Here is a 14,433-nt window from a genome sequence, read left to right as displayed (position 1 = left end):
TAGCTCAAGCAACTTAGGAAAAGCAGCACTGGTCCTCATAACTAGTGTTAAAGTAAATATTGAAGCATTCTTTGAAAAGAATGCCTCATATTACTTTTAAGTTTATTTGGAGTTCAATGTAATGCATCATTATTATAATTTAAATGAAGCTGTTAAACTATTATAGTACTTGGTGGATGGAGCAGGTCAGAATGTGAGCCACATTTTTATAGCTTTAAGTGTGGTTACAGTTACATTAGCCCCAAATATCTTATACTGATGTATATCTTGCTTATCTTCTTTTTAGGTGAATAGACTATGTGAGATCATGCACATAAGCACAATACATCCACGACATAGATCATACTGCTTTAGTTCTTTGTATGAGAACCAGCAAAGCTTTTGTACCTGTGCAAGTCCACCTGTGGTTATTCCTAGGAAACTTCACTCTTCTTTGGCCAAAAAACAATTTTTTAAATATCAATGTTAAGGATGGTTTTTAATCTTAACTTTCTCCTGCATTCTGAAGGGCAAGAGATCATGCAAAAAGAGACAGCCTGGAGCTAAAAGTAGCCTTTGAAGCCGTATTGAAAGAAGTTACTTCCTTCCTTCTATCTGTTTATCAGCCTTCCTCAGAGCCATAGCATGGCGTATGTATACATCTGGAGCAAAGCTTATACAGGATGCAACTCACTGCATTAAACCAGCTCATTCCATAACTCAGGGGGACTTGCTCATCAATGGCAGGTGATCTCATGTATGTGGACGTGGCAATGCTACCCATGGAAAGACCACACGTTCCTTCTCGGACATCAGTTCCAGGTAAAACATCTAATCAGCTCTTGAGCATACACTGTTTTTCTCTGATGTGCTGTCTCTCTCTTCCTCTCTTTAATTTTTAAAATTGTTACTGGGTAATAGTAGAAGAATGATATAAAGTGATGTGTGCAGAAGTCATGGGAAAGGTGAAAAGTTGAAAGTGATGCAAGAGATCTTCCTGAGATCCAAATCAGGAAAGTCACTCTGAAGTCACTATTGCCACAGAGTAGTGTCCCCGTTCTGAGCAGGGGTTTCAAGTAACAGGATGAGAAACCAAAACTGTTCATTTTTTAATAATGAGTATAGTATTTTTTTAATATGAATGACATGATCAAAAGCTTGTTAGAAAATGCTCCACCAAATCAGTACCTAGTTCAAAAGTCAGATCAATGCATTTTACTATGTTTTTGTGGAAAACAAGTAGTAAATTAATTAGCAAATCAGGAAATGAGTGGCAATCAAAAGTTCAGTCACTGAAGGAAGAACTGAATGACTCCTAAGTCCTTCCTTCTCTTCCTCTTTAATTTTCCAGTACCAATTTTCCCTGAACCACAATATCAATTGGAGATCACAATGTATTTGTAACAAAAGACAAGAGATTAAGTCAATATTCAGGGTAAGGAGATGATTTAAACCGTATTTTTTTAATAAGTAGAATTTCCATTACTTGGAAAAAAATAGCTTCTTTTATTAAATCATTTTGTCCAAATTCTGGATCACAGTTAATATGAATGAAAACATCTCACTATGAGCAATTAGGAAGTGCTTGTGGTCAGAATAAGATTATATTTTCATGCTTTCAAGCCTCACTAGTAATTAATCTATTTAATTATTTAAGGAAAAAACATTGTGCAATGAGCATTTTTCATTCTTCTTACAATGTAGATTAATAGTGATGATGGCATATATTTAAATGAAGGACAAAAGATTTTCTAATATTTTTACAAAACCTTTATTTAAAAGATAAAATCAGTTCACTTCATTAGATGTCTAACAGAAAATACTTTACACTGTACCCTCAAGCACTCATGGATGCTGTTTGTACTCCTGTAACCTGTATAACACAAAGCACAAAGGATTTGCCTAGAATTTTGTCCCCTTTCTAAAGGGTTATAATTTATTTACAAAGGGAGCCAGACATCAAATGTTGATTTGAAAACATCCAGAAATGTCTACTGATCATGCTGTCTAAAGGAGAAACTTTAATTCGAATAGGCTAGGCTTTAACTTTCAATGAGAGTTCTCATCAATGTCCAGGCAGTTCTTGTTACACCTTTGTCTAATAGATTTTAGCACTGTTTTCTCACTTCAAGTTACTGGCCACAGTAACCAAGTAATTCTTCTGTCCTTTTGATTTTATATCTTTTGATTTTATATCTTTCGATTTTATATCTTTCATTCTAATTAGAACCCTGAAGAATCCTCATTATTTTTTGTGGCTCTTTTTCTGGTCATTCTCCAATGTTTTCATCTCCTTTAAAACATAAGGGCACTGGATATGCACCTGTTATTGCTACAAGTCTCAGTTATGCTATTCTCAGTTATACAGAGACAAAAATCTCCTAAAAAATCTTTACAACACTTTCCATAACTCCCAGTACCACCATCCCATACCCTTATATCTGGTTGTACTCAAACACAATTTTTTTGACTGGGCTGTCTATACTTATAATTTTGTTACCTTTATGTTATTTTCCGATTGTATTAGCAATTTTTTTCTACTTACTTTGGCACAAACAGGAAAAGTATCATATGATATTAGGCAATCTTGTGCCTCATGTCAGTATAGAACATGGTAGAAATATCTCCCTGGTGACAACTATTTCTGTCTTCATCATTAGCATGTACTAACACATGGTTTATTAGTATTAAAATAGACAAGAACTTGAGCCATACTATCCTTCCTTTAAAATTCAAATGATTTTCAGTTGCTTGTTCCTTCCTTGAAGATTTCATGCTTTGACCAAAGTTCACACACACTCATCTACCTGGTGAGCATTCTTTTACAGCCAAAAATTCTTCAAAAATGAGTCACTTTCATCATAGGGAGAGTGAATGAAAATGCAATTTTTCCACAGAATAAGTTCTGTGGAATATAAAAGTTCTGTGTATAAAAACTTGGTAGGAAATGTGGAAAAAAAGTCTGAAATATGACAGGCCTGTTGAGCTTTGTTTATGAAAGACTTAAGGTCAGTGTAAGTATAGCAGTGGTTCGTGTTAAGGTTCCCCACTCCACAGCTGACTCTCACTGAGATGCCCTGCATTTCTTTATAGCTAATGCAGAAGATTCTGTGATCCACAAAATCCAGCATGGTGAGCTAGGAATTGCCCAAAGTAGCTAATAGGATAGAGCAACCACACAAGGTAATGCTCAGGGAGCCCTTTCTGACAGATCATTTGCTGCAAGCTAGAAGGAGCATTTTCCTACATGGACTGAGCTCAAGGCTGCTTAGGGCAGGAAAGCTTCTGCTCACCAAGCACACTTAGAGCATGTGCCACTGGTTATCACAACCTGCATGAAGAGGTTTCAATGCTTCCTCCAGTTTGGAGTGGGGATTTGGAGCTGATTCTCAAAGCAAGTGTCTCGGCTCCAGGTCGCTCCCTGTGGCAAAGCATCACAAGCTCTCCCTTTGGCAGCTCCCTGGCTCTATGGCACACTGAAATGTCCACTTGACCTACATGCATCCCTTTCACAGATTTTATGCTGGTCTTGCTCTTGGCCAGGCATGTTTGACTACCTTGCAGAAAAAAGAAGCAGATAGGCACAAGGGAAAGCAGTGCACTGCTCTAACTCTGACCACGAAGGAAGGAGAGCTGGGTTGAATCACCACTGCAACTTTGGCAGATAAATGTTTCTAGTGACAGATTCCCAGATTTTTGGTGAGACTTCAGATCAATAGGCTACAGGTGAGTGGAACATGCCCATCTCTTCCTGACCTCATTTTATTTAGGATTCAGAGCAGCAGACACAATTAACTGAAGTAGATACTAAAAAAAAAAATATATCATGGGTGGGGTGCATAGCTAATTTGCCCTTCTAAAAGTGTAGCTGCTGTCAAGACAGGTTGCACCTGAAAGATACACATGTGGAAAGCTGAACTTTGAGTAGGTGTTTTAAGTACATAAAATTTGAACTTGAGAGTGAAAATCCTTTTACAGATCCAAAGCCCACCTCTCTTTTTATAATTATTTTTTCAGCTTTATCTATGAGAAAGGAACTTGGTTTGGTTAAATTATGCAGAGTTTCTTGGAGTTTCTCCTAAATACTGTTCTTATCTCAAAACTGATTCAATATGTTTTATGAGGATTCAGAAAAAAGATTAAAAAATCACTGTTGCACAGTAGCAAAGAATGTGTAAGTTTGTAGTCTAATGACAAGGAAGGGTCAGCCATTGAAAATTGGGATAAACTTGATAGACTGAACAAACTGTGTTATAAGAATGTAGCAATACAAAATGATTGCAGCAGTAAATCTGGGAAGCTGCACCCAGAAAAGTTATTGAAATGGATTTGTTGCAATCCTGTTGCAATTGGAAATTGGACACTAAGATGTTAAGCACTTCATCTGGCAGTCAGGTGCTCTGAATCACGAGGATGCAGTGATTCTTGGATCCTCTAACAGGGCATAGTGAGGAGGAGTTAGTACCTGGTAGTATCTGTGCGCATGCTTTAGTGGGCTAGGAGGTGTGATTACAGTGTGTGTCCTTCAAAACAGATGGACAAAAAAAGTGGTGAAGTGTTTCAGTGTTTCAAAAATATAGGCAAGGGTAAATACAGCCAGGAAATCAATTTTTAAAGAAAGACTAAGGCAGTTTTTGCTTGTGGGCTTACTCAAGAATAGTTTGAGTCATTTGATCGTGATTCATAACTGACTACACATGAGACTTTTCCTCTAGCAGAAAATCAAAACAAGAAGTGTTCAACTCCATCATCAAATGAGACTGCTATGATTTTGTCCCTTAGCTTTTAGTTGTCCTCCTTAGCCTCCTCAGCCCTTCCAGGTCCTGACCATCTTATTATCCCTTCTCTGCTGGACCCTTCTCAAGCTTGCTTCCCTCGGTGACCTGGTGGTCCATGTCTGGATACAATGTCCCAGGTGTGGGTGTAGCAGCAGGATCAAGTGGAGCAGCAGAGGAAGCTCCCCTGCTCTGCAGGCCCAGACTCTCCTACTGCAGCCCCCCTGGCTGCTTGCACCCCCTGTGATGATGGGAATGCACGGTGGGCTCATGCTCAGCCTGGCATCCAGCTGATGGCAAGAGCCCAGTGACTGACTGTAAAGCCTGATTCCATGGAGTGGGAAACCCCTGGCTGCACGTGTAAAAACCACAAGCTTCCAGTAAATAGAAATGTCTTTCTGCACTTGGCAATTTGCATAGAGAAAAGAAGAGGGATTTCAGTTTTAGTAAGTGACAGAGATCTCCACCTAGTACCAGGGCGCCTTGTTGCTAAGCTAGGTAAGGGCGTATAAGCATCTGGCAAAATTAAGGTTAAGTGGTATTTTAAAACCACTCACTGACTTCCGAGGACTTCACATTCAAATGATCACCCACCAATACACACTGTAACAGAGGTAATCTTTTTAAAATTCGGTTTGCCTTCATAATAGTTTTGCTTGGTTGGTTTGGTTTTGGTTTCTTTGTGGTTTTTTTCCATGCCGTTTTGAGAGGTATTCTTTAAAGGAATGGATCTTTATTTGAGAGAGAAAATACTTAGTAATAGCAGATTTTCTAACATATGTATTTTAGAAGTGTCTCCATTTATAAGGCTAGTGCATTTAAAAGTCCTGTTATTCTTAGAAAAATATTTACATTCTAAGAAGAAAAGCTTCTATAATAGTTTCTTTCTGAGAACAGTGAGTTACCTACGAAGTTAAATATAATTTTAAAATCTTCCGCAGTTCATTGAACTGATAAACTATAATAAATCAAAGAGGAAAGTGTATTAAGTCAGGTTTTCTAAAGCACAGAACATGTTACCTGTACGAATAAACCTTTTTTGCCAATCAGACCCTCAGTATTTTTCTTACTGTAAAACCTCTCCACACTTCAGCAATTCTCATATGAAATGCTTCCTCATTATTCCTAACAAGACTCTTTTTCTGCCAAGTTCTTCCCTGATCAGTGGGGTTTTTATACAACATAAATTGCTTACTTCTTTTTAAAAGTGGTCACAAACTAAGTCTGTAGCATAGAACCTTACTTTTGATTCATACTACTAAAGTCTCACCATCTACTGAAATAAGATCAGTCTACCAAAGGTTCAAATATCTTCCATAATACTGACTAGTAGCTCTACAAAATATTCAACTAATACAAACCTGAAACCATTCAATAATAGAAAACTGAAACCATCAAAGGACGCATGTGCATCAAATTCATACCATGCTATTTTAATATCTTTTGTTTTGGCAATGTGCACCTGGAAAGGGATGTCTTCAACTATTGGATCCATTCCCTTGCTCTTGCAGGCATGATGTAATATCCTGGCATAAAGATGTACAAGTCAGGAATGCCTCCAAGATTCACCTTGTTGCAGAAGTATTTCTCTGAGTGGAAGTTTTCTCTTTGGGGTGTCCCTGCTTCATGAAGCTGCCGTGGCTCTGATACCTCAAGTCCATATGATACCTCCTGAGATGGCTTAACAACAAATGGAATGTTTCCTGTGGATAGTACCCAGGTCTTACACCTCATTCAGTCTGCCTTCTGGTCCAGCCACCCAGCACCCAAGTAGTTCATGGAAGAGACATTTAGTTAGCTACTTCCTGGAAGAGACTTTTAGTTAGCTACTTTCTGGCAGAAGCAGGAAATGAGAAGTCATCATCTTGTCTGTTTTTTCTTTCAGAAAAGAAAGGAGAAAAAAAAAAAAAAAAAAAGCTGAGCTAGCACCTCTGGAAACACATGCCCCTTTTTACATAGTCTTGTTCATCCTTATTGTTTCTCCACTTAATGGCTTGCACAACCACAAATGTCAGGATTTCCCTGCTCCTTACAGGAAATACGATCACATATGCTGAGCTACGTGTGAAGCCGAGACCCAAGGGGAACAGCAGTTCAGAGACTTCTGCTTCTGGTATTGTGCTGCTTCATTTGGTTGTTGGTTACTAACTATAGATTTAGCCTTTCCTATATCCCAATACTGCAACCTGTTATCAGAAGTCTTTATGCACTGCTTCTCAACAAATAGTGGATTTATCATGAAATCAATTTTAAACTGGGTTTTCAGATTATACACTTTTCTTGTTAATTGAAAATGATTTTTAAAATATTTTTTAAATGCCTTTGTGCCCTAAGTAAAAAAATAGCAAAGAAAAGTAAAATTCCACATCTATTTTAGGAATCCTCCTATAACTGTTTCTGCAGAAACAGCCACAGGGATGCATGTAGCTTTCGAAGCATCACAATACCCAGTTCTCTATGTGCAGTTAGTGCAATGATGATTGGCAGCCTCTCTGTACTGGGGGATATGTGCCAGACAAGGTCAGGCCCACAGGACTCTGTGAGCTGAAAGATGTCATTACAAAATACATCTTAGGTATCTGGAGAATAGAACCATAGCTCATCTCACACAGGCAAGGTCAGGAAAAGAGCACTTGCAAAAGTGCAGCTCTGTGGTTTGTGGAAACCTTTACCCCAGATTTCCTCAAGTTTTGCCTCTTCCTAAATGTTTCACTCTCATGAGCTGATGAACACCTCACAGCTGGAGAGACACTTGATTAGACGTGCTTCCCTGTGCTATAGTGTCAGAATGGGGCTTTATGCCTTTCCTGTGCATTTGGGTAAGTAATCTTTCAGCTAGATGACAGGCACATCAATCCAAGAAAGCATGACCAGAGGAGAGGAACATACCACAGACCACCCCGATACTCTCCCTGAATTGCATTACAGGGTCTTGCAGGGGGAAGGTGTGTAGGTGGGAAGAGGCAACACTTGAAAAAATTGACTCAAAGGCGAGAGAATTCTTAATGGCATGATTGACTGAAACATCCCTTACTCTGACAAAATGATCTTTTGCTTTCCCTTTCATGTATGAAAAGTGGATGCAGATTTTTATTAAGTAAAATGCCCCCGCGTGCTTCAAACAGCAGACTGGGTTTAGGTAGATGGTTTATCTGTAGTTTCCACATAAGAAACTGTCATAAGTGAAGGTTGTGTTAAATGTAATAGCGCAAAGACCTTAAGACATTCTTCTTCCTGCCTCCTTCCAGGCTGCTGGCACAGACGCCCGGCCTGGTTCTACGTGGTGCTGATCCTGGGAGTCCTTGTGCTCATCCTGCTGGGTGTCATTGCCATCCTGGCCAAGCAACGTGAGTCCCAGCATCTGCTTCATCTCCTCATTGTAGACACAGTTAAACCTCAAAAGCTGAGTGATGTTAAAAGAAAAATGCCCTCAGTGTCTCATTAAAAGGTATCAAGTTATACACAAATGTCAGAAAGTAAAGGTAGCATTCCAAAGGGAACATTTGCTACTTGTCATTTAACAACTATAGTGCAGATGAAGGGGAGTCGCTGCAGTCTACCTTGTCACCAGTGATGATGAAAGGCTGCAGAGGCAGATTTCAAATCATTATGACAATCAAAACACTTGGCCTTCCTCCCTGAGAAGTAAAAAGTTGGATCCATGATGCAGGCCGAGGCCATTTCACTTAATTACTTTGTAGGTTTGAACAGATAAAAATAAAAATCCAGACTTCAGATAATTTCATTTAATCTCACTTCCCTGATACCAGTAATATCATAATCCACAGCATGTTCCAGTTAAAAAGAACTGTTCCAGAGATTATATTTATTTCCTGAAAGAAAAGTCTTGAAAAACCTCAGAAAAAGCATGTACCTCCCAACCCTCCCTAAAATCTCAGCAGAAGATTGTGCATTCTTTATATATTCAACTACCAAAAATCACAAACTTTTTTTTCTTTTCCTGTGCTGTCCATGCTATTCAGTAGCTACATCCTTTGCCAGACAGAGATACTTAGGGAGTATGCTCATAACCGAGCAAATATACACACACAATCTCAATGTATACACACACATACTCTGACACTTACAGCATAATCCTGGATACACAGACTACATTTCCTTGACCCTGCTGTAAACAATAATCTCTCTATATATTTTTTTTTTGTGTGTGTGTTTGTGTGTGTTCAAGTTTCTAAAGGCAGAGCAGGAAAATCAGAAAGTTTGTCCCAGCATGATATAAACAGCACTGGTGACCACATTTCTTCAGAGAAAGCTGTCTTGGTGCTTCAGCTGAAATGGCTCATGGAGGAACTGTGTGAAGATGGACAGAGTTAGTCCTTTCACATAAAAAAGTGATGTGTTCTGTGCATGTTTCTGTTTTCTCTGTTCCCATTTCTATGACACCCTGCAATTTATGGGAAATCACCAGTACTACTCAGGGAGCATGGCGTTCCTGCACAGGAGTGATGCCAGGATCTAAACTACCATTTTAATTACAAAAGTTTTGCTCCTCTTTTGGTATAGTTTCTGGTACTTTATTCACATTTACTTCTGCTACTTCTGTCAGAAGTGCCGTATATCATAGAACCTTCCCTTCTTCTGGAGAAACTTTCCAGACAGAATTGTTTTTAAAGTGTGAGACAGAATTTAGCTTTCCTATCCTTTTGCAAGGATCAGGCACTGGAAGACCCTGCTGGTGTTTTTATTGTGAATCTCCTTTTTACTGGCAAATATTAATGCATTTCTAAGGATTGATTGTAATGATGTTACTTTGAAACATTAGAAGCCACCAAGACAGAAAATGTGGGAGTTTTTCCTCCCAGATGACATGGGAAGAAAACCTGGGAACAGCAGTGTTCCCTATAGTTTAATATAGTTCCTTCTGCAGCTCCATGGACATAGTTTGAATGTTATCTAAGTGCTTGTCAAATCCACACACTCCACATCATGTCACATCACATGGTGTCTCCTCTCAAGGGCTGCATGTGGGAGGAGGAAAAGTATTTTTGCAGCCCACTGGGTCTTCCTGGTGCTCTCCACTGGGCAGGTGCACAGGGACATGGAGAACCTGATGATGAGCAGTGGGAGTGTGGAAGTGCAGAGCCCTGTGTCAGGGGTCTAGGAGGATGAGTAGGAGAGTGGCACTGGAGCCCTCAAACCTCTGTCCATACCCCACAGACCTGTGCTTGGGAGTGAGGACTGGCAACTTTTGCACCAGGGAGGTAAGCATGTGAAAATAAAACAGCTTGGGGTAAGTCATGCTAAAAAGCTAATGGATCCCTCTCTCCACTCCCAGGAGCAAAATGTGAGCTGTGTCCTCCAGGGTGGCAACTACACAGAGAGAAATGTTACTATTTCTCTGAGGAGGCTGTAAGCTGGGAGGACAGCCAGAGAAAGTGTCTAGCCAGGAAATCCCAGCTTCTTGTCATTGAAGATGAAATTGAGAGGGTGAGTCTTGCAGCAGCCCTAAAACAGGGAGACAGGCATCTACCTAAAGCAAACATTTCACCAAGTGAACATGGCCAAGATGTCAGGTGCATACGCAGGCAAGCAAGAATCCCATCAAGTAAAGAGCATCTGACTCTGTGGAAGGGAACTTGTTTTGGGGAAGATGAACAGAGCAGAGCTGCAGAGAAGCAAAAGAGATGCAAGTGTGGAAGCCAAAGTAGCTTTGACTGGGAGGAGGAGATGCTGAAGACTTCCCACTCATTTCCATTATTTGGCTCTGGAAAGAGGGGTCTGATTCAACCACTAATACAGCCAAACCTTCTTCTCATTTTCCTCTGGAATAATGAGTACCAATGTCTCTTCTGAGAAACTTGCAGTTCCTTGAGCAACAGGGCTTTTTCTGGACTTTTATGGCATCTGACAGGAAGCCAGTTAGCCCAAGAACCAGTTTGAATCAAAACTCTGTGGTTGGTCACATGCGTGGAGCATTGTTATGGGCTGCTTTGCCATGGCTGAATTCCTGCCCTTGCACTCCACGTGAGGGACTACCTGAAAAGCTGTGCATGAGATTGGACAGTGGCCTGAACATGGCAGAAAAGCTCTGCTTTTGGGTAACATGCTTCTATTTGTTCCCCAGGAATTCATAGACAATAAAGAGAAGGATACCAAATATATCTGGATTGGGTCAAAGATTCAAGACATGAAAGCACAATGGAGTTCAGTTGAAGATCCTGGAGTAAAAAAAAAAAGGTGATGATTTTGTGGGGGATGGCAAAAGCTAAGGTGTGGTACCCCATGTGTAAACACAACTCTAAACCCAAGGAAATTTTCTAAAATACATCAAGTCCTGCAGCATCAGGCACTTATTCAGGGCCTGTTTCAAGGCCAGTTCCAGGTTGACTGGCTCCTGCTGTACACCTTGGGAAACACTTTTGTTTTCTGCCTTCAAGATCACAGCCACAGTCCATGCATGAATTAATGCAGAGGGACATTAATAAACCCTTGTCCCACTGAAATCACTGTGAACAAACTTTCAGTGTATACCTCGTTCATTGAATATGACACGTCACTTAGTGTGGGTGCTGTGATCTTGCAGCTGAAGGGTCCTTCCCTTCCCCCTTTCCATTACATTTCAGCATCATGGCTGCATGTGGGGGCTTCTTCATCATTCTTACACTTATGTTCATAAGCATTCATCCCTCAGCAGCCAGCAGTCTCTGTTGTGGGTGCTCGTCCCACCTACACATGGCTGTTCATAGAATCATAGAATCATTTATGTTGAAAGAGACCTTAAAGATCATGATGTTCCAGCCCCCTTGCATGGGCAGGGACACCTCCCACCAGACCAGATTGCACAAAGCCCTGTCCAGCCTGGCCTTCTACACTTCCAGGGAGGGGGCAGCCACAACTTGAGGAACTGTGCATCAGTGGTTTATAAAATGGGCCCCACCCATACCCCTCACTCAGGATGTTGTCAATGTTTTTATCAAGTATTGAATTTAAAACTGAAAACTCACTACATTCCTTCTGTTCTGTCAGCAGTTTAGAGACTGGCAAGAACTGTGCTGTTTACAGAAGAAAAAAAGTGTTCCAAGATAACTGCCAGACTTTAAACAAGTGGATCTGTAAGAAGAATGCAACTTTGTTGGTCCTCTGAGCTAAACTGTCAGATAACAGGCAGAGCTTTTTGTCAGAAGATCCATTTTACTGCTAAAGCAACATGTGATGTACTTCCATGAGACTTGTACAGAAATTTGACTTCTGCTGTTCTGTTCTCCCTAAGACTTTGTCTGATGAAAACAGGGAACTTGTAATCTGTCAGGTGTTCAGTGCTAAGATGACACAACAGGATTGCAAGTTGGGGTGCTGATTGTTCCTATGGACAGATGTTGGCAGCAGCTGCTTCTCAGGACAAGGCAGGGCAGAAGAGGTGCTCAGGTGAGGATGAGCTCTGCACACAGAAACTGTGTAATGTGTAGGAAAAATGCCATCTGCAGGGACTGATGAGTGTGTTCCAGTCATTTTACTTAGGTTTCAAAATTCTCATATTTTCTGAAGTTCGTGGGTTTTTTCAGCCTCCAGTCCTGTCCCATCTTCTGGCTGGGACAAATGAGTCCTATCTACATGACAGGTTGAACAATTCAATTGGTAGCTGAACCAACTTTTTCTTTGAATCAAGTTATCATGTATTTCTGATGTGAAAATTAATATTCAAAAAAGCTCAAGAATTAGTCCCCCTTCTAAATTGTCAATTTCTAGTCTCATATTCTCAAATTGTGAGGCAAACACTGTCTTGCAAAGGTGTAAAAACCACTTCTCCATGCTTACAAACAGAGCTGCTCAAGTAAATTTTCATTTAAATGACCACAATTCCATTACAAGCATGACCTTTTCTTCTGCCTCTGAAGTCAACTCTGTTGTGTTTTCCACAGTAGGAAGCTGAATTCTTACCTCGTTTCAGAGTTATGCAATCATTTATGGCTCAAGACCCCTTTCAGGGCAAGTGTGGGGTTCTAAGTTCCCAGTGCTCTACTATAATTTTATGTATTTTTACACTAGCCATGTCAGGCAATTGTGTCTGGATAAAAAACAAAACAAACCCAAAACCTATCATTAAAATCCCTGCTGCTACTCTACCAAAAAAAATGCCCAGACTGCAACTGAAGTCCTTACTAGTAATAAAAGAGAGAAATAAATCCAAGATGCCTTTTGAAAAGCAGGGCCTTTAGCTCATCTTTGCTAAAATACACACGACTTAAGGCAGCTGCAATTTCCCAAGTATGTTGTCTCCTACCTGCACTAGATGCCTAGAGCTCCTATGGGGTGTTGAGGTTAATGTCTTGCAACTTGTGATAAGTAACCAAGAGTCATGCTTGCACATCAGCTTTTGGTGTAAAGTGCCACAGTTTTAGCACACCCGTGACTGCAGCTATGGAACGAAATGTTCATGGGTAACTCAGCAGCATCAACAGACTGGTAAACCTCCATCCACGGACACTGATGGGTAACACCTCACCTATGTATGGGCAGACAGATGCCAGGAAGGCAGGAGATGCATGTAAGTGGGAGTTGTAATGGCATAGAGATCTTGAATGGAAAGAGACACCAAGCAGCCTCTGTGTTTCAGAGGCACAGCGTGATGGCTCATCTGAGGGACTTCAGGGCTACAGATTCAGTGTGGCTGAACTATTTTTAAAAGAAAAAAACAACACTTATTTACCCTACAAGAGGCAGCATCAGCAGCTAAAGACTCATTTCAAAGATAGCTGTTATTCTCATGTTAAACAAAACAAACAGTCCCCCAAAGTCACTGCTGTATATGTGTAGGGGAGAGGATTGGTTTGTTTGGTTTTGACAGTGAAGCAAAGGCAAGAAAAGAGTCTAAAATGAGCAAGATAGATAAGACAGGTATTATAGATATATCTACCTATTATATGTATATTTTTGTATATATATTCCCTATTGAGCAAATGTAACTTCAGGTTAAAATATATCCTTCTCCATGTATTTTACTGTAAGGGTGACAGAGCCCTGGAACAGGCTGCCCAGGGGGGTTGTGGAGTCTCCTTCACTGGAGACATTCAAAACCCGCCTGGACACGTTCCTATGCGATGTACTCTAGGGGGCCCTGCTCTGGCAGGGGGGGTTGGACTAGATGATCTTTCGAGGTCCCTTCCAACCTCTAGGATTCTATGATTCTATGATTCTATGATTCTATTGGAGATGGCTTCTGATTTGTTGTTTCTATGGTAGATGTTTCTCAAGCTGTGCCGAATTTAACAAGAAAAAAATAAAACTCCTTAGCTGGCTTCTCTCAAATTGGTTGGAGTGTTTAGGTTTTAACAGTATTCATGAAACATCCTGTATATGGGCATTCTCACTATCACTAATGTACTTAAACATATTTTTGCAGGGCCCTACTGAAGCTTTAACCTACATTTTAAGCAGTCCATAAATCATGACCGATTCCACCAATTTAAAAGAAATAAATAAACAAACAAACAAGAAAAGAAAAACTATGGTCATCTAAACCAAGGACTTCATTAAGCCCCACTCTGAGTAAAGAACTTGCAACCTGACCCTTAATTACTTAACATTACAGGCTTTGGATACAAAAGAAAACGCTAATTGCGCCTCTTAAGAGTCAGCTTACAAAACTCCTTAAGGACCAGAGTTTCATGTTTGTGGACTCTGTCCATAGATGGCACTGGTGGAAGTAAGTAACAGTGGT

General features: G+C 40.3%; 1 protein-coding gene across 2 annotated transcripts; it reads left to right on the top strand.

Moving 5' to 3' along the window:
• Positions 1-472: 472 nt before the first annotated feature.
• On the top strand, positions 473-13,703 carry LOC139804441 (killer cell lectin-like receptor subfamily F member 1). Of its 2 annotated transcripts, XM_071761704.1 has the most exons (7): positions 483-801; positions 6,790-6,867; positions 8,003-8,101; positions 8,944-9,084; positions 10,051-10,202; positions 10,840-10,952; positions 11,745-13,703. In XM_071761704.1, exons 1-7 carry the CDS (start codon positions 720-722, stop codon positions 11,857-11,859), a joined length of 780 nt encoding a protein of 259 aa, XP_071617805.1. In that variant the 5' UTR covers positions 483-719; the 3' UTR covers positions 11,860-13,703. The 2 variants fall into 2 exon arrangements, with proteins under 2 accessions (XP_071617797.1, XP_071617805.1); XM_071761696.1 differs by lacking the exons at positions 10,840-10,952; positions 11,745-13,703 and having other exon boundaries at positions 473-801; positions 10,051-10,832.
• Positions 13,704-14,433: the final 730 nt, after the last annotated feature.

Source organism: Heliangelus exortis, chromosome 1 (genome assembly GCF_036169615.1).
Source record: "Heliangelus exortis chromosome 1, bHelExo1.hap1, whole genome shotgun sequence".
NCBI lineage: Eukaryota > Metazoa > Chordata > Aves > Apodiformes > Trochilidae > Heliangelus > Heliangelus exortis.
This window is presented reverse-complemented; position numbering and strand designations above follow the sequence as displayed.